This window comes from Natrix helvetica (genome assembly GCF_964273705.1).
Source record: "Natrix helvetica genome assembly, chromosome: 1".
NCBI classification, from domain to species: domain Eukaryota; kingdom Metazoa; phylum Chordata; class Lepidosauria; order Squamata; family Natricidae; genus Natrix; species Natrix helvetica.
In genome coordinates this window covers 196213694-196234338 of record NC_138548.1, presented here as the reverse complement: position 1 = coordinate 196234338, position 20645 = coordinate 196213694, and the positions used below count along the sequence as shown (strand labels likewise).

Below are 20645 nucleotides of genomic sequence, written 5' to 3'. Positions count from 1 at the left end.
CTTACCCTCAACTGAGGCGTTCTGGGTGGATCTGTCGTCGCCCCACCTATCTTTGCGATTACGCTTGCAAGACTTTCGCGCGTGCGTCCTCGCTGGGGGGGAAGAAGTGTTCTATCCTCAACCTACGACCTGTCAGCCTTGCCAGACAGCTAGCAACAGCCAAGTCGCGCCTGATTGGTTAAGATGCGGCTTGGCTGAGCGCTCGCTGTTCAGGCTGTTTTCATTGGCTGCCCTGCTTGACAGCTCCATATAAGTAGCTGTCAAGCAGGGAAAGGTGCTGAACTCCGTATGTCCATAGTTATTGTGAACCTGTTCAAATAAATCCTGTTAGTTGTCTCAGAATGAGTCCTGCCTCATCCTTCGGCTATTTAACACTATATAGCGCCAAAAACCAGGATGCCAAGAATTCAGTGCTTGAATACTGAATTCAATATCCGAAACATACCGCTTGTTCTACAGAGTGATAGTTTGGGCTTCAAAGTTAAGTATTTTTTTCCCAACACTTTAAAAAAATATTTGCATTTAATTTAGGCAATGACAGGAATAAAACCCACTTATTGTTAGAGGCTGGGATGCGTCTATACCTACGAAGAGCATGCAAGCCATGATAGTCCCTGTAACTTTCTAGGGAAGCAAAAGCTAACTTTCAGCGGGCAGGATAAGAGGAGTACCTTTGAACCATGATGTTGGAGAATAATACCATGGATAGCCAAGAAAGCAAATCGACGGATCACTTAAAAAATCACTCCTTACTCGTGGCAGAGGACCTGGCTCGTATGATCATACTTGGAAAGAATATGTAAAAACTCAGCTCTCTGGAGAAGGCTCTAATGATGGGAAGGGTGGGTGGATTCAGTTACAATGGCGATGGATACGCCGTTAAAAATCTTCCCAGCCCTCTTTTCCCGCTTTTGGACGGGGCCAAAGCTGGGAGTGGGCGGAGCAGCAAAGCTGCTCCAGGCTCCGCCCCTCCGGCCTCACGTGGTGGGGTAAAAGCCGCTCTTGCGGTTGGGAAGGGGCCGGATTGCGCAGGCGCAGGAGGCTAATCCTCTGCTTGTATGGAGCTCACCGGGGCAGGGGGGGCGATGAGCAGCAAAAAAGGTGAGGGGGGTGGGTGGGCGGCGGCGGCGGCGGGGCTGCCCTGGAAAGTAGAAGGGCGGGCGCGCGGGCGCACGGGGGTTGTGGGGAACTGCTAGTGGTTGCACGGAGGAGGGGGCCGCAGCAGCAGGTGCAGGAGAGGAGGTGGGGGTTCCCACTTGGGCGGACCGTCTGCTGCCACTGATGCCGATCGCAGCCTTGCCCGCAAAACTTTTGCAGCGCGTGGGTCTCTGCAGCCCCGGTGCCCCGATCGATCTCGCGCTACTCCCCTCTTCCATAGGCCCGGGGAGCAGCCGTGGCAAAAAGAAGAAACATAAGAAAGAAAAGGCGCCGCCCCCTCCGCCGGCAGAGAGCGGGATCCCCACGGGGTGAGTGTGGAGCGATACGAGCTTTGGGCGGGGGGGGGGCGGTGATCGACAGAGAGGTGGCTGAATGCGGCCTCTTGAGGTTACCCGGGGGTGGGTGGGGGGCAGCAACCCTGCGTTCAGCGGAATGTGAGTAGGGGTGAACTCATCCTGCCTCTTGCAAGCAACGTGCATGTTGACTGGCTTTTTACAGAACGGTTGCAGAAGGAGATGCCCAGGGCTGGTTCACACGAGTAAATTGCTTTTAGGTGGTTATGTATAGGAAGTGGCCAACATCATTCCCCCACGGCCTTAAGCACAGCCGATGTAAAGCAACTTTTTAGGGTTTTATACAGATGAGAATTTTAGAAAAGTGAGCTCCCCCCCTCCGAAATGATTTTCACCATAAAATAGCTCTTAATGTATATATAAATAGAGGCAATGCACATCAATGGATTCATGACATTAGTCCCAATACTGTATTATTAGGGCTGAAAAGATGAGACGGTATAGATTTTGTTAAGTGGGCCTAAGCCTCTTACAACAATAACCACTGTAACAGTTTTTTCTACTTTTGAGTTTTTCTACTCAGTATTGCTTCATTGATGCATGAATTGTCAGAAAAGATGCTATGTAAGGCCATTCACAATTGTAGCAACATGCTGAGTCCATAGGGTTCAAGTCTCAAATTGGCAATCTCAAATCTCCTCTCCCTGAAGCCCTTTGGGTCTATACATCCTAACTCTGCCTTGGTTTAGTGGCTTCATGATGACTGCTTCCAAAGCCTAGCTTCTGTGAGGCACCTCTCCTGTCTTCTACTAACCCTGGTATATGAGAAAAATAAGGCTCCTACAATTTGTCCCCCCCCCCCCCGCAAATTAAAGGAGGAGGGGTGGGGAGAAATCAAACCATTAAAAATGAGGAAGTGAAAAAATATATAAAACTTTATTTAAAACTTGTTAAGTGTTAGCATGCAAAGCATTCACCGCTTGAAGAGGTAAAATGTCATTCAAATCACAGACAGCATTCTAATAGAACCTCATATAGAAAACCATAAAGGAAAATATAAGACTTAAAAGTAGTGAACAAGATGATGCTGTCTACTCCTATTGTGAGAAACCTCTGCTGTACAGAAATTTAAAGTAGCAGAAGACAGATGCAGAGCTAGGACAGAGGAAATAAATTCCAGACACAAAATGTTATGTTTAAATATATGTACACATGTATCAGAACAAAAGAAATCCCTTTCTGCCTAGACTTGTTTACCTTTTCCTTAGAGAAAAATGGATTTGTGAAGCAGCAGCCTTCTGCTTGCTTCCCTGGAGATTTTCTAGCATCTTGTAGATGCCAGCCTTTAACCAGGGCTTAGGAAGATGAAGATGATGCTACTTCCTTCCTTTACCTTATCCCTGTATCCTACTTTTGGCTTGCCTCTGCCCTCCTGAGGAATTATTTGCAATTTAAAAAGAGCAAATGCCCTTCATGTGGAGAGGGAAGAGTTTTGGGGAGCCCTCTTATTACTAGGTGCTGAAGCAAGCCCCTCTCTTTACAGAGAAGCTGCTTGAGACAAGAAGATGTGTAACTGGGTTAGTGTCTTGTGTCACTTTACAAATTAGGTGTTCATCATCATACTTCATGTAGATACTTGGCCCACCAACCTTAATTGAAGTAATAAGTAAGTTAATTTTCAAGGTGCCGTAGGACCCTTCCTTGCTTTTGCTATGTGAATTGTACCATTTATGCCAACCCCTGTTCTTCACAGAATAATGAGAAGCTGTGCCAAAACATGTACATGACAGCTGGGGTGGTTTTTTCTTTTAACTGGATGAGCATTGTTGGAAATCACACTTACCACCACCTCAATGGCCCTAAGACACATGGGGTTGGTTCCTTTCTCTTGCGTGTCCCATCCTCCCCACTCCAAATTCCATTTCCATCCTGGGTGGCAGCTGCTGGAAGCTGCTAGGTTATTTTTAACGCCTCATCTAGTGCACATTTGGGCTCTGACGGAGAGAAGTTTCTGAGCTCACAAGGTATTAATGCCTCTTTTACTAATGGAGGGAGCATGTGGGACAGATAAAGTGCCAGCCACTAGCCTGCTCTGCTTTGACAAGAGACTGTCTCGAGGCCTCTCTTTTATGCCAGAATTGGCAGCTCCCTCACAAATCTGGAAGTTTTCCTGTGAGGAATATTATCTTCTCTCTGGGGAAGACATAAGAGATGGAGAAAGCTTCCTTTCCTCGGTCAGGAACTGAAAATCCACAGGAGTAGCCGAGCTATTCATTCTCTTGCTGCCCGTTAATTCCCCTTTCGAGTTTGCTGCGGTGAATCTCCCCCGCCCCCCTTAAAGCTGTCAAGATGGGGAAAACAGCACAGATTGAAATAGAAGGCAATAGGTACGTACAGAGAATCTCCCAAGGTGAACAATGGGAATTATTTGATAGCCGTATTATTATTTGATAGAGTAATGGCAACAAAATGTTAGTGTCCACCCCAGTCCACCCTGAGGGCTGAAATCTAAAGGAATTTGAGGAATTGAGAGAAATGGGAAGAATATGAACAAATGAAATTATACTTTCGAAAGCTGTTATTCCGTAATATAGTTTTCCCGGGCTTGTTAACCATTTAAGTTTGGTATGGTGGAAGGTATAGTGAGTCCAACCAGTCTGGAACAGTTTGCTGTAGTAATTTATGCGAGCAGTTGGCGGCTTTCAATTAGAAGTAGGCAAGGAATGTTTCCTAGCTGTTTGTGAAATAAATAACTTTGAAATTTGGAGTGCCTTCTGATGGCTCTTTTTTGCCCATTTCTTCCTCTCCTCCCCCCCTTCCCTTCAATCTCTTCATTATTAGGCCACTTAGTCCCTCCTGCGCAGATGACCCTGCCTGCCCGCCTTCCGTGCCCCCCTTGCCTCTTCCTGCTGAAGTTGGAGGCGGGCTCTTGGGATCTGATGACGAGGAACAAGAGGACCCCCGAGATTACTGCCGAGGTATCTGAGTAATGCAGGGAATGGCCTGGGGTCTCTTAAGTGAAGGGGAGGAGCTCTCTCTCTCTCTCTGTTGCTGGCAGCATCATTTTGAGTCCTGGATGCCGTCTGCAGAGAAGTGTTTGGCTCTCCTTTTCTGGAACAAGATGCTAATTTAGAAGCTGTTTTTGTCCGATCTGTTTGGGCTTTCACTTTTATATTGCTAAGGAACAACAACAAATGAAATGTATGAGCGTTTGTTTTAAGCATACGATAGAACCTGAGACTAATCAGGAAGGCAATTTGCGTGTCGGCCCGTAGTTGCCTCATATACTGACACTATGACAGCTAGTATATTAACTGGCCTCTTCTTTGTTCTATATTAGGTGGGTATTACCCAGTAAAGATTGGGGACCTCTTCAATGGGCGCTATCATGTGGTACGGAAACTTGGATGGGGGCACTTTTCAACGGTCTGGCTTTGTTGGGACATTCAGTAAGTACAGCAGTGAATGACACACTTGTTTTTTTCCTCTATACTGACTATACAAGGAATGCCCCTGAAAAAGAGTAATACATTCATTTTAAAAGTGACCAGGTTGTCACATATTGCCAATCTAGATGGTAGTGTCTGGTGGGCTTGGCTAATCCCAAAATGAGATTGGATCTTGTTTGGACTTAGATGGGAAACTGCTAAAACTTACCAGAGTTTACTAGAGTGGACAGTTGTAAAAAAACATCTCAGAAGAAAGGAATGGTTAAGCTGTATATTTTCAAGGAAAATACATGGACATGTCCATGAAGTCTTTAGGAGCTCAGTTCAAGGGAACAAATTTATAAAAAGAGTTAAAAAGGAAGAGAAGTACATAAAAGTTCTTTATGTCCTGTCTAAATCCAGAGTAAGAAACAGGAAAGGTGTATCCTCACTTTGAGATGTGAAATAGCATCTTGTCACAGGGATAGATTTGGGGTTTTTTTGTATAATATTGAAACTTTTAAAAACAAGATAAATATTAAAATTAATATAAAATTTAAAAAAGAAAGGATAAAGCAAACAATGCAGAAAAACTTGAAAAGTAGAAAAGAAAGAGAAAAGATTCAAAGTTGTGGCTTTCAATATTCTTCACAGTAATTATAAGTACAGTTATATTTTAAATTCTCTTTTTAAAATTGTATCACAATACTTACTACAATCTGCCAGCCTGATCATCAAAGCTTTAAATAAGAAATAACTGTAAAAGTTCTTTTTTATTTTTATACAAAAGGTTCAGTCCAGTTTCCAGTCACCAATAAATGTAGATGGTACCTTTTCTCTAATCAAGTTAGCTCAGCAAAATCTGTCCCCAACCATTCCTCCTTAGTAGATTTTTCCATCTCTGTGCGTATAATAATCTCACCAGGGTAATCAAATATTGAAATAATCTTCCATGGCTTTTGCCTGTTTATCATTATTCCTAAAAGAAAAAGTTCTGGTTTCAGCTGCACATTAATTTTTAAATTTCTCTTTATCAAAATATGTATGCATTTGAATCAATTTTGTTAGCTTTTGTACATGTTTGCCAATCATGATAAAATATCCCTTTATGGTCATATTTCCAACATACATTTGAAATGCTTTTATACATTTCTCTGATGTCACATACATAATTTTATTTTTAAAAAAATCTCTTTAAGATCATAACTAAATTTCAACCCTTTTGACCATTGGTCCATTTGTATATTATATCCAGAATTCTTAGCCCACTGTTTTATACATTCTTCAACCTGTTCTTCCTGTTTCAAATTTCAACAAAAGTTTGTACATTTTAGTAATTACATGTTCCTCATCAGTGCACATTTGTACTTCAAATTCTTACATACTTTGCTCCATATCATAAATCTTTTCATCTTTCTGGTAACTGAAAATGGGAAAATCACTGACTACTATATCCTGCTATTAATTTCTCACTTGACTTAATTTTAAATTCCCATTTGATGGTTTTCCAATAATCCTCAATAAATCAACCATTTGTTCTTGTCTGTTGTTTTTCTATGATAAGCTTGGTTTGGGAGCCATAGGAGTGTTTTTGACCATAGTCATATATGGTATTTAATTCCATATTCTCAATATGGCATGTCTGATAAAATGAGTTTAAAAATCCACATTAACTTTTTTATACCATATATATGCATGCCCTTCAAAGTTTTTAAATGCGGTAAATGCAGTCCTTCTCTTCCCTTTGCATTTTATAGCACTTTATATATAACTTGTTTTCTCCCATTACCATGTACATTTAGATATATCATTTTGTCATTGTATAAATGCATCATCAGTTGCAAATCAGGTATTGTCTAAAACAAAAACAACATTCTTGGCAAAACATAGTTACAAGAGATTCTGCTTAACTCTGACAATTCTAATTTCTCCCATCTTAAAATGACCTTAATTTCATCCTATGTCTTAACACAATTATTTTTTAAAAAAACATACAATTTGTCATATAAATTCTGAAGTATTTTACTTTTTTCTCATTTTTAAAACTAATTTTCTCCATCACTTTTATTTGATCTTCTAATTTCATATTTCCATTAACATATTTTTCTTAATCTTAAAACTCAATTTATTAATTGTACAACTGGCTAATGTACCAAAGTCCTTTAATTTTCCCATTAATGTTTCTATTCCTTCAAGTGGGTCACCTAGAATTAACACCAAATCATCCACAATATCTTAACTTATAATTCTTTTTAAAAAAATCTTAACTCCCATAATTCTCTCATCATATGTTTCTGTTTCAAGAACTAAAATGAAAAAAAGTAGAGACAACAGACATCCTTGAGGGATAGATATAATTGGAAAACGGACATCAGGGTGTAATTACAGAATTGCTATCCTTGATTACTTGCCAAAGAGCCAATACCTCCTTATCTGAGGCAAAAATTTAAGAATACCAAATAGGGGGAAATGGGTGATTTTCTAATCACCTTCTGATTGAAATGCAAAATGCTAGCTAAATTCAAAGAGTGCTTTGGAGGATGGGGACAAAGATAGTCCAAGTGCATTTAGTCAAACAACCACTCTATTTTTGCCTAATTAAACTATTGTTGCTGAGCTTTTAAGCCTTGTTCACTGCCCAGGATCATTTTGGGGATAGGGGCAACCTTATAATTGTTGAATGAATGAATCCCTAAGGCTTTGTCTGCATATTCTCAGTCATCCAGGTCATAGTTGTCTCAAAAGTCCTTTTTTTCTTCAAAAGGCAGCTTTTTTCCTTGAAAAAGAAGAAGAAAATGAAAACGATGAGAAGCAAAACGTTTTCTTCTGCTTCCTCCTCAAGGAAAAAACAATCCAGTTGCCTTTCGAAGGAAAAAAACCACCTTTGAGATCCCTAAAGCTTTGTTTTGCTTCCTGTGAACTCCATTCTTTTAAAATGTATAACCCTAGCTTTGTTTTCTTACAGCAGTTTTGAAAGTAATGCTGAGACTTTCAAGTGGGAGATAATGTCTTGAAATGAAGGAAACTAGGACTGACTAACTCTGTCCTTCTCTCCTCCCATCACTCCAGGCGGAAGCGCTTTGTGGCCCTCAAAGTGGTGAAAAGTGCTGTACATTATACCGAAACAGCTGTGGATGAAATCAAGCTACTGAAATGTGTAAGTTGGATGCTTTTGTGACTGCTGCAATTCTGAGTGAACTGTTCCTCATGAAGGAATAGTTAATATGCTTAGGCCTTAAAACATGAAGTAGTAAGAGCCAGGAATTGTTGGAAAACATGTTATTTGGCTGTCCTAACCTTCCACAAGTGTACGTTTTTGGAAGGAAAACATTTATTATTATACACATTCACGAAATGAGTTGTAGCAATAAACATTATTTTCTGGGCCTATACTCATGAGTCTCAGTTCAGACTATTAATTAGGATGCTTCTTTAAAACATTTGTTTTACAATATCCTATATTTACTAAGTTTTGGGAGAAAATAGCGGACTATATAAACATGACTGCAGCAAAAGCTAAAAAAATTTAAAGGATAATATTATCTTGAATTATGTAACTATTACATGGAATTTGTCCACTGGAAAATGTAATTCTCTGCCCTTACTGTGACCAAAAGCAGGGGTGGGTTTCCAATTTTTTTTACTACCGGTTCACTTGTGTGCAACGCTTCTGCACATGTGCAGAAGCATCTGGGCTGATAGGCAGAGCCTCCCGCCGCCGCCACTACTGGTTTGCCCGATCTGGGCTGAACCAGCAGAAACCAATCTCTGGTCAAAAGACAGATATTGCAGTATTGGAAAGATAAATGTGTAGCTCCTTTTACTCAGTAGATTGAAGATCTGATTACACTGGCCACTTAAGAGCAGATTGTCTATGAACATAGATTTTATAAGGACAAATATAACGTGATATGGAATTCACTTAGACAAAATACAGTAGATTAAAAATAATGATAGTTCTACAAGTGTATCCAAAATAAATATATATATACACTTGAATAATATTTACAAAGTAAATTACATGTAAAATTGTAACTGTGAACTTACAATGATATACTTTGTTTCTTTTTTCTGTTTTACTTCTTTTCAAATGTACATTTTTTTCTTTGAGAATGCATGGATTTTTTTTTGTATTTTATTTTTTCTGTTATTAAAGAAAATATTGTTAATAATAATAGTCGTTAAGACTCGCATTCTCCCTACAGTCTGTTATGTGGAAGTTTGATTGTTTCTTCATTTCCTCCTAACATACAGAAATCCCTTCCCTCACTGTTTTTGAAAGAATTGCTTTTTGCTGTTAGTGAGAATCATCCTTTGGATTGGAGAGGGGAAATAATCTAGGATCAGATACTTTGATAATGTCGTTTATCCACTTAGTACACTGACCTGGATCTGTCTGAAGTCAGAAGTTGGTAGCTACCACTCTCTCCCCAGGTTTTGGGTCACTTAATTACAACAACAAAAAGATGATCAATAGTATGCATAAAAAAGTGATTAGAGATACGTAGTTCTCAATTTATGACCTCAATAGGAACCAAAAAATTCATCATCAAGTGGTGTGATTTATTAACTGAGGCTTTATGTGACCGCGCCTGATTTCACAACCTTATTTCCATGGTCATTAAGTGAATCACTGGTGGTTAAGTTAGACATCCCATGATCACAACTTGCAACCTTCCCTGCCGGCTTTGCTTGTCAGAAGACAGCTAGGAAGGTTGCAACTGGAAATCGTGTGAACTCTGCAACTGATATAAATGTAAGATGGTTTGCCAAGTGCCTGAATAACAAACACGTTACTGCAGAAATGCTGTGATGGAAATAATTGTGAAGACCTTTGATGGAATGTGCACCTGGAGAAGCAGTGGGAAGGAGTTATGGTAATACAGAGCTTTCCCAGAGATAGACCTAAATTAAGAAATTATACAATTCTGAGCTGTATTGTGGTTGGGGGGGGGGGAGGGAAGATTTAGGTAGTCACACTGTAGAATCTTTCAGGATATAACTACTGGTTAATGGGATATAGCTTTAATTTGGCAAGATCCTGACCGTTAGATGTAAGTAAAATAAATGATTGGATTGGATTGGATCTCATTGTGTTGCCTGTGGGCTTGGGCCTGACATGTTTAGTCATAAGTCACTTTTTTCAGTGCCGTTGTAACTTTGAGCAAGTGCTAAACAGATGGTTGTAAATTGAAGACTACCTGTACTATGACCCAACCATATTTTTGTCCCACAGGTCTATTTCGGGGCCAATCTATAAAATAGATTCTAAATAACGAAGCAGCATTGAAATGGATTAGTAGCAGATGGGAGACCATTTTGAAATCACAAGGATGTAACAGAAAGGTTAAAAAACAAATCTCCAGTGTTCCTAAGGAACATTTTTTGGAAGCATCAGGAGTCAAACTCAGCTTTAAGGATATTTTAGCCATTACTACAAATTCAGGCTGAATCATCTAAGTTTGTTAGATGTGCCTGCTAGTAGGGCCACGGAAACACTTGGATCTAGAAAAAATTCTGGTTTACAATTCTCTGTCAATGTAGCCACTTGGCCTTTTGTTTCCCCAGATCTACTGGTATGATATTTAAGCTATCCTTATGGAGAGGGTTTTTTGGGCGTAGAAGTTTCTAGTTGCTGATCCATGTCTATAATGCTTACCCATTTTTACCTCACTTCTTCCAGGTGCGAGATTCGGATCCTAATGATCTAAAACGGGAGAATATTGTCCAACTCATTGATGATTTCAAGATCTCAGGAATCAATGGTGTCCGTATCCTTCCTTAAAAGGTCCACAAACTCTTTCTGCTGAAATAATTGATTCTACTTTTTTTCCTCCAAAGTGCCTGAGCTTTGGCTTGTAAAACCAGTTTTTGTTACATTTTTGGTGAAAATGTCTGCAGGAAAAACAGAAATTGTTCCAAACTTGTTTTGTACATAGAAATATATATGCTGAGTGACGGCTAACCTGAGGCGTTTTCTCACTAACATCCAAGATGGGAGATATATATATATATCTTACATGGGAAAAGACCCGAATACAACAAAACCAGCATACCTACACCCGTGAAAATCTACGAAAACATATATATAGCCAGGGAAATAGGTATGTATTTGTGTTACAACCCCTGGTATGCCCAAATATGGGAGGGAGCTCACTACTCCCTCTTTCTGTCATTCGGCTCATCACAGAAAACCATCCAGACAGAAACCCATATTTTTATTTTTAATGTTGCCTTTTTATATTTGTGTTGTATTTGTGCTGATAAATAAATAAAGGGAGACTAGTATGGATCCATTTCAAGCTATTTAGCTCTCATCAGCTAGCCATACCCTTACTGGGATTCGAACCAGGGCTATATTGCATATTAGGCTGATGTAATTGCCACTAAGCCACAGGCTCTCCTCCTTTATCAGCTAAGCCAGGGAAATAGGTATGTATTTGTGTTTGGGCATACCAGGGGTTGCAACCATAGCTTGAAATAGATCTATACTAGTCTCCCTTCATTTATTTATCAGCAAAAAATCACACACACACACACACACACACACACACACACACACACACACATTGTCTGAGAGAGCAATCAATCTTTTTGTCTACCTCCCATTCCCGAGAGTGAAATAACAAAGGACTGAGCTTTTTAGCTGCATCAGGTCTTTGTGGTAAGCATAAATAGCTGCAGCCCCTTTTAATGGTAGGTGAATACAAGAAATGTTGCTGGGCTGTAGGAATTTTAGGTCCCTCTAGTAGAGCAATTGTATTTTTGTTTAATTAGCACATCCACATTTTGTTTATTGGGGCAATGAAGTTTCAAAGAAGTCTGTTAATCCGTGAGCTTTGGGAAAATATTTCTGGGTTGCTGCGCTTTGTGCTTTTCCATTCTATCACTAGCTTCCTGCTTGGCCTCTTAATAAACAAATGCACACCCACACATGTTTTCTTTATCTAATAATGACTAAGAAGACTCCCAATTGTCTGCAACAATTATTTGCTATGTAGATAAAAATAGCTTTCTAGTCATCCTGGATTCATCCACTCCTTATAATAATATCAAAGCTAAAAAGGAACAAATGGACAATAAGTTTTCCCCAAAAAGGCTATTCTGCCAAATGTTACTTTTGAAAGAAGATTCCAGGAGAGTTTAAGTTGTCTCAAAAGTTGCTTGGTTTTTGTGTTATCTGGGAGACCACAGCCGGATGCCTCCAGTTTCTGTTTTACACCCACTTTCTTTCTCTGTCTTTGCTCTATACCTGATTTAAGGTATTTTATAAGTTCTTTGTATGTACCATGAGGAAAGGAGGGATTTATTTACTGGTACTTTTTAAACAACCAGTTCCTTCATTCTGGTGCCTGTTTTATGTCCTTGACTTAGTTTTCGCCCAGATGTTTGTATGGTCCTTGAGGTTTTAGGGCACCAGCTATTGAAGTGGATTATCAAATCCAACTACCAAGGGCTTCCCATACCTTGTGTCAAGAGCATCTTATGTCAGGTAAAGGTGGATTTCTTTGCAAACAATTTGGGAGGCGGGATTGTTAGTTTTTATAGTCAGGATCATTCCTGACCATTTTATTATGGCAAGCAGATGGGCTTAATTTTAACACCTGTTTTTCTGGGACTTGAGTACAGGTAGTCCTCAACTTACAACAGTTATTGACCATTCAAAATCACAATGGCACTGAAAATAAATGATTTATTATTTAAATATCTCATTTAGCAACATAAATTTGGGGCTAAATTGTGGTTGTAAGTCGAGAACTACCTGCACTGCTATAGTTGTTAATAAGATCAAGACTCCAGGGCCTTGCAGCCTCTTGACCTGAATCACAAAGAGGTTCTTATCCTTGGCACAACTGCTTCCTTTTTCAGGTGCTGCAGGGCCTTGATTACCTCCACACAAAGTGCAAGATAATCCATACAGACATCAAGCCGGAGAACATCCTGCTGTGTGTAGATGAGAGTTACATACGACGGCTGGCAGCTGAAGCCACTCTCTGGCAGCAGACTGGAGGTCCTCCTCCCTCTGGTTCTGCAGGTAAGTAATCCCATCCTGTTTGTAAGCAGGAGGGTTGATGCTGGTCTCCTTTCTCCCAAGAATGCTAAAGGGGCACGATAGAAACTGAGAGTGGGGGGGACGGGACGGACTGGGGACGACCAGAATTTGCCTCTAGCAAATGAAGACCTTCATTAGATGATTCAAACATAATTAAGGGAGCAACAGCAGCATTCTTAAATGCCAAAGTATTCAAAATTCATTGGATCTAAAAGTACTAGGCAGTGGCAATGAAAGGCAAAAGCATTGCTGTTCTGTGACAGTAATAAAGATTGATTGGTTCCAAAAAAAATCCAGAAAGGCACAAGCCATAGGGACCATATTTATGTTCTAATTAATGGAATAGAAATGTTTTGAAAAGGGCAGAAACAGAAACCAAATCTCTCCAAAGGGCCACGGTGTTGCAGTGGTTAGAATGCAGTATTGCAGGCTACTTCTGACTGCCGGCTGCCTGTAATTTGGCAGTTCGAATCTCATCAGGCTCAAGGTTGACTCAGCCTTCCATCCTTCCGAGGTGGGTAAAATGAGGACCCAGATTGTTGGGGGCAATAGGCTGACTCTGTAAACTACTCAGAGAGGGTTGTAAAAGCACTGTGAAGCGGTATATAAGTCTAAATGCTATTGCTAATACAGTGATAACTAGAAAACTGCAACTTCATCCCAAAGAATCTATGATGGAGCTTAAGTGCACAGAGTAAAACAAAAAAGAAAATCTGTTAAAAGTAAGATTAGTAATGAAAGTGAGCAAGTTGAACTTTTTAAAGTGGATCCCCTGGATTTGCCGTTGTTTTTTCACAAGCTTGGTCATTTCCTTGGCAAACCAAAAGCCCATTTGGCACCTGTCGAAGAGAGCGATTTGGCCTTGGGGATTGCAGGTAATGATCAGAAGGCTTCATTAGGAGAATGGGCTTCCCCATTAGCAAGTGATAGGCTGGTTTAATCAACATGGAGGAAGACACTAAAATAGAGGAGGAAGAAGAAAAGTTAAGATTATCCGTCTTTCCTCCATTTGCAGATACAGCAAAGCAGTTTTCCCTGCCACTGTCAGAATTCAAGGATATTTCTCATTCTAATCTGGTTTGGGTGTATGTGTGTGATCTGGGATAGCCAGTATAGAGTGCCTTTCCCAGCTGGATGCCTTCCAGAGGAGTTATTGCTATTATTTATGGTTTTATTTTCCACCATCTCCAGCTCCAGGCAGCATACAAGAGAGCCTCCTCTCATTTTATCCCCTCTGTCACAAATGGGCAACGTAGGACGGGTAGAAAGGCAGTGAGTGACTGGCTTCTAGTTACCAGCCAACCAAATGGTTGAGTGGTTGAATTAGAACTGGACTCTTGCTCCCAATCTGAGTCTTACACTGGCCAAACTGGCTGTCGGCAGATTAAGGGTTTTGGCCCTAACACTTATGAAAAATATCAGGTTACATAAGATCAATATAAGGCCTTAACAACTAGGACTGGAGTGGCTGCTTCATTTTGCCCCCTCCCCTCTGAGCCTCCATAACCATATTCCCAAAATTTAGCCATATGAGTGCTTTTGCTCATCATTCATCAAATAATCTGAAAATGGGAATGCTGCAGGGTTTTTTTTTTAACTGAAGTGCACACGTTCTTTGCAGACTTCATTCCTGCACCTTTCAGTGCTGTTCGGTGTCACTGCCATATCCCAGCAACACTTCTTTATTTATTTTAAGGTGAATTCCTTCCTACTCCGAGAACAATTGTTTGCCTTTAGAAGTGGAGAAATTCAGTAATGGAGAGGTGTGCCTCCAAATTAAAGCAAAGGCTTGTATATAACCAAATGAACACAGGCTTCCCTTCCCAAACGCCATGTCAACAAAATAATAGCTCTGCACCTTATGTCTCCAATTGAAATAGATTTCCATTTTTCTATTGTTTGTATCTGGTTCTCTTTCAGTTCATCATTGAGAGTGATAAAAAATGAGTCATGAAATCCTTATCTCAACAATCATTGGGAATCTTATTACCTTCTTCCCTCTCCAATTCAGAAATCACGACATAAGTAGCCCCTAAGCCTAAAGGCTAGGAACCTGGCCTATTTTTAGATTAAAATCTAAGAACCTATAAGAAAGCCCAGCAGGGGGAAAAAATTAGACCCTGGGTATGGCTCCTAGGGATCAGTGTTATTGGACACTTGTACAATTGAGATCTGGTAGCAAAATCCAGGATTCTGCCATTGAGCAGGCTCAAATTCCATTTAGAACTTTCAGACCGGAGTTCTGCATTCAGAATGGCCACAAGAATAGAACTGAGGTCTAAAGCGATGGGGGAACCAGATTCTGCCTCTCCCTGGGTTTATGACATTAATACTAGCTTTAGGGCGGAATGATCCTAATGGTGTGGGAGACTCTGGCCTTCCACATCCTCATCCTCCTCATCCTCCTTTACAGCATTACTGTACTGATTGATGTTTGTTTGCTTTGGATTTCCTGGCTGATTCTGGGAATCATTTCTGTCTCTTTCTCTCCCCCTTTTCTCGCCTCACTCCACCTGTGCACCTCTTCCCTCAGTCAGCTCTGCACCCCAGGAAAGCCTGGTAAGTCCCCCACCCCGTCCAGGGCTGTGATGGGGGGAAGGAATGAAGTTTTAGAGTGCCTGCTTTGGATCTCACTTGCTCTGTGAAACTCATGGACTGTTGATACCCACCATCTCCATTGCCCTTGTGTGGATGGCTCCTCCGTGTTTGGCAAGTTGCATCTAAGGCTCATGTTGCATCTGTAATTTGTTGGTCAATGTTACCATGGACACATTTTGCATATAGTGAGATAATGTTTGCAGTCTTTGTTAGCTCCAGGAGAGGTTGCATGCTTTAGACATTTTGGCAGTTAAAGAAAAGAAGTGGGCAAAATATACTAGGTTGGACCGGTGCCATCTAGGCTAGTTTGTATCTTCTCTGGTTTGTGGCTGCAGTCTCGTGGCACAGAGACTCCTTCTTATCACCCATGTAACAGGAGATACCTGAAGTTATTTCTCTCTATGCTCAAAGAGAGCTAAGTGCTCATCCCCTTAGGCCAGGGATATCCCAAGAAACATGAGTCTAATTTGGATATAGAGCTCCTTCTCATGACTCAACAACCTTGTGCTGTCGTTCCCATTCACTTCAGTAATTCACTGTCTCATGCTGGAGAGCTTACTGGTTGAGTCTCCGAGGTGGGGTGTGGGAGGAGTCACTGTATGGGTATTGTTACGGCCCAATTGCCTGGAGACTGAGGTAAATCTGAGGACACTCCCTCTGTCCCTCCTGGTGACTCCCCAGATCAACCTCAGTCATACAGTGACTCTCCAGTAATTTTAGATAGAGTTCTGTATTTTGGTAGAATTCTTTTTCCTTTCTAGTTTTTGCAAGGTTTTTTTCTTAGCTACCGTACTTTTAGCCTCTTCTGCCTCGGTTTCGCACCCTTCTGCCTGGCTGCCTAGGCGCCTCGTTGCCAGCTGCCGTCCGGAGGAGAAGAGGAAGCCATCGGACCCACGGAGACTCCGGAGGCAGCGAGAAGAAGAAGGAGCAGTTCAGCCGGAACCGCTCTAGGAATCGGACCACGTGACCGGTGGTCGCCATTTTGAGGCCTGCAGGGTCCACGTGCGGAGCGATAAGGCAACTGGTCTCAGTTGCCGTAGCTCCTCAGCACTGCAAGAAGAGAGGATCGTCTGGCCCGAGCTCTGTGCTGGCCATCCGGCGAGGGGCCAGCGCAAGGCGGTGCAGCGGTCTCCATTCAGCCTGCAGGTCGGCGGATGGACAGGAAGGGCTCCGGATCCATGAGACCCAGGGAGACCAGGCCACGGAGGCAGAAAGAGAGAGAGGCAATTCATCCAACTATGAGTACTGCGATGGCGGAGGCCATGCAGAGCAAAGGAGCAAGGGCTCCCAGCTCTCCAAGGCCTTCCGATCCGGGCGAGGGACCCTCCAGGGGGGCAGGCCCAGGGGGAGATCACTTCCTAGGAAGTGTTTCTCCAAATCCTCTAGAAGGGAGAGGCCTAGGCAGGAGACCCCTTCTGCCAAGGCAACAGTAGGAGGGCTAGGGATTGCATCAGCCCCTCCCCAGCTAGGTCACGCTCTCCGCACAGGTCTCCTTCCCTCTCACAGGAACCTGGCTCTCCAGGTCCAGAGAGACGTTCGAGAGAACGTAGCCTCCTGTCCCCTCCTCCATCCCTCTCTCATTCACCTGGAGCGAGGGGGGACCCCTTTGGTTGTAGGGCAGTGGGTTCTCCCAGGCAGCGTTTCGCCCCTCAGGCCCCTGAGCTCAGGGACAACAGGGCCCCCCCTATCCTTACCCCGGCCTACCCAGAGCTGCCCGAAAGCTTCCAGAATGTGCTGGCCAGGGCCATCGCAGAGGGCATCACCTCGGGCAAGCAGCACCAATTTCAGGTTGCCAGGCCCCGTTCTACCCGAGGGGCTCCACGGGATCGCACAGCCAGGCCTGAGTCTCCAGTCCCCAGGGACTCACAGGACTCATCACCTTCCACTGCCAGTGAAGGCTCAGAGTCAGGGTGGGGAGGAATAGAAGGATCTGGGGTTTTCAGAAGATGTGGACCCCACAACCCCCTCCTTTGCAGGGTTGTTCCCTCCCTCGTCGTTCAGTTCCCTTCTGCGCAAGGCTAAGGCCACAGCAGACCTGGATCCTCCTCCAGCTACTAGCCAGACTTCCACCCCTAGTGCTAGCGGAGGGAAGAAAAAGCAGGGCCCCTTTCACAGGCCCCAGGTTGAGAAGGAGGAGATTCCCACCCTGGACCCCTTCCTCGAGGTGCTGAAGTCCCAGTGGACCAAACTAGGTTCCTTTCCCACTCCTGGGAGTAATGATCGCAAATTCTACAACTTAAATGCAGCCTTTGACCAAGCTTTGCAGGTGCCTTCCGTGGACGCCCCAGCAGCAGCCTTGGCCTCCCCCTCCTCTGTACTAACAGGAGACATCTCCAGCTGCCTCAAGACAGAGAACAGGAGAGCGGAACTGGTCATGCGGAGGACCTTCCAGGCCGTATCATGGGCCATCAAGGCGGCGGCGACCGCATCCTTTTTTAATAGATCGACCATCTTGTGGCTGGAGCAGATCCGGGACAGGATGCCTGCTTCATATGTAAGGCTCCAGCAGGACATCACAAAGCTGCTGGCGGCGACCCAGTTCTCGGCCGATGCAACCCTGGATGCGTTAAAGTATTCCTCCAGGGCCTTATCATCTTCGGTGGTGTCCAGACGCCTTTTATGGCTTTGTCATTTGCAGGCCGACTTCCGGGCAAAGTGGCCCCTGGCGGAGGAGGAATACACAGGAGACAAGCTCTTTGGACCCCATCCTCGTCGAGGATAAGAATAAGAGGAAGGTCTTCCCGTCCACCACCAGAGCAGCGCCATACACCAGGAGAGCCTCATACCGACCACCGGAGCAGGACAACCAGGCTGGTACTCTGCTCCGAGGTACTCCAGACAGGGGGACAGGCAGTTCTCCAGGAAGAGGTTCAGACCCCAGCAGGCTGGCAAGTGGCCCTTTCGAGGGGGGGGCGCTCTTTCCGCAGGGGTAAGTAATTCGGGATCGAATCTACCCATCGGCGGTCGCCTCTCTTTTTTCACAGACCGCTGGGAGGGCATCACCTCGGATGCCTGGGTTCTCCAAACCATCAGATCGGGACTCCATCTGGAGTTCCCTTCCCTTCCACCCAGTAGATTCCGCACCTTTCCCTTCTCCAAGAACCTGGCTAAGCGCGCCCTCATGCGCGACGCTATCCACCACCTCCTGGACATTAGCGCCATACAAACGGTTCCAGAGAAGGAGAAGGGATCAGGGTTCTACTCACACCTTTTCCTAGTCCCCAAAGGTTCAGGGGGGGTGAAGAGCCATCCTAGACCTTAAGCTCTTGAACTCCAGAATAGTTTACCGCAAGTTCAAGATGACTTCCCTCAAATCCATCCTGGAGGGGATCAGGCAGGGGGATTTCCTAGCCTCCATTGACCTCACGGAGGCCTACCTTCACATTATGATCGCCCCTGACCATCGCAGGTTTCTCAGGTTCTCTCACCAGGGAGACCACTACCAGTACATGGCCCTTCCCTTCGGGCTGGCCTCGGCCCCTAGAACCTTCACCAAGGTAATGGCCGCAGCCGCGGCCTACCTCCGTTCCCTTCCGGTCCACCTCCACTGTTATTTAGATGACATCCCTGCGCAGAGAGGGACCTCGCTATCACCATCAGTACCTTGTCTTCCTTGGGGTTCTCGATCAACCTCGAGAAGAGCCATCTGACACCCTCCACCAGCCTCCAGCATTTGGGAACCATTATAGATTCTGTGGAGGGTAGGATCTTCCTGTCCCAGGAACGCAGGGACAGCATCATGGAACTAGTTCAGGAGATTCGCAGGCTTCGATCTGTTCCCGTAGCTCTCCTCTCCAGGCTCCTCAGGAAGCTCATATCCTGCATCGGGATCGTCCCTTGGGCTCGCCTCCACGCCAGAGACCTGCAGTGGTTCCTTCTCCACCACCAGAGGAATGGAACAACCGATGCAAACTTCAAGGTCCTAGTGACCCCTCAGGTACTGCTCTCCCTCCAATGGTGGAGGTGCTCCTCCCTGGCGAAGGGGTCTCTTCAGGGAACCGGACAGGCTGGTCCTCACCACGGATGCAGGTCTGTTTGGCGGGGGGGGGGCATCTTCAGTCCCAGTTGGCCCAGGGCCGGTGGACGCCGACGGACCTGCGAAAGAACATCAAATGGCTGGAGCTCAGGGCAATCCACCTAGCCCTTCGCCGGTTCAAACAGACGGTCGCAGGGCAACACATCCTGGTGCTGACGGACAACGTGGCGGCAAAGGCTCACGTGAACAAGCAGGGGGGCACCCACTCAGTGGCTCTTTGGGACGAAGCAAAGTGCCTGGGGTGCTGGTTAGAGTGGAACCTCCTGTCGATCCGGGCGGAGCACATCTCCGGAGTGGAGAACCAGCAGGCGGACTGGCTCAGCAGGGAGACGGTGGACCACGGGGAGTGGCAAGTTCATCCCAGCATCTTTGCACAGATCAGCCAGAGGTTTGGTCAGCCGATGGTGAACCTCTTCGCCTCTCCATCGAACACATAGGTTCCGAATTTCATATCCCGGTTTCCCACCCGGGGGGCGGTAGACACCGACTCACTACGCTGCAGGTGGCCAGCAGGCCTTCTCTATGCCTTTCTCTCGCTCCCTCTCATCCTAGGGGTCGTGAGGAAACTAGTGGCAGAGAGGGCAGAGATCATCCTAGTAGCCCCTCACTGGCCACGATGACCCTGGTTCGCGGACCTAGTGGAATTGTCGGTCCTTCCTCCTTGACGTATTCCACAGGAGAGGGTAGAACTGCACCAGGGGAGTCTGATCCACCCAGACCCCGAGTGGCTCAATCTGACCGCCTGGCGCTTGAGCAGGAACAATTGAGGGTGTCCCAGATCTCTTCCAGAGTCATCAGCACCCTGGAGGCTTCCAGAAGGAGATCGACCACCTGCATTTACGACGCGACGTGGACTGCCTTCGCCAGCTGGTGCCAAGCCAGGCAGGTAGAGCCTTCGTTAGCCTCCGTCCCTCAGGTACTGGACTTTCTCCAGGACGGCTTGGATAAAGGTTTGGCGCACAACACCCTACGCAGACAGGTTTCAGCTCTAGCCACCATCCTCTGGGGAGAGGGCTCCCAGTCCCTCTCCCAGGTCCCAGTCATCAAAAGATTCCTCAAGGGGGTGGCCAACATCGGGC

General features: G+C 44.5%; 1 protein-coding gene across 6 annotated transcripts in view; it reads left to right on the top strand.

Annotated features, from left to right (window-relative positions):
- The first annotated feature begins 1011 nt into the window (after nucleotides 1-1011).
- The window catches only part of SRPK3 (SRSF protein kinase 3), a 36866-nt gene continuing 17232 nt past the window's right edge, over nucleotides 1012-20645 (top strand). For 2 of the 6 annotated variants that reach the window (XR_014173754.1, XM_081935260.1), the window contains exons 1-8: nucleotides 1209-1466; nucleotides 4293-4429; nucleotides 4792-4900; nucleotides 7949-8036; nucleotides 10563-10650; nucleotides 12265-12371; nucleotides 12749-12914; nucleotides 15470-15491. Coding sequence is in view for 5 of the 6 variants with exons in the window: in XM_081935260.1 (XP_081791386.1) it covers nucleotides 1282-1466; nucleotides 4293-4429; nucleotides 4792-4900; nucleotides 7949-8036; nucleotides 10563-10650; nucleotides 12265-12371; nucleotides 12749-12914; nucleotides 15470-15491 (902 nt within the window). In the remaining variant the exon portion in view is untranslated. Of the gene's footprint in view, nucleotides 1102-1208; nucleotides 1467-3700; nucleotides 3839-4292; nucleotides 4430-4791; nucleotides 4901-7948; nucleotides 8037-10562; nucleotides 10651-12264; nucleotides 12372-12748; nucleotides 12915-13947; nucleotides 14010-15465; nucleotides 15492-20645 lie in introns of those variants that run through there. The other 4 variants (XM_081935263.1, XM_081935262.1, XM_081935261.1 and 1 more) reach the window with 4 other exon arrangements.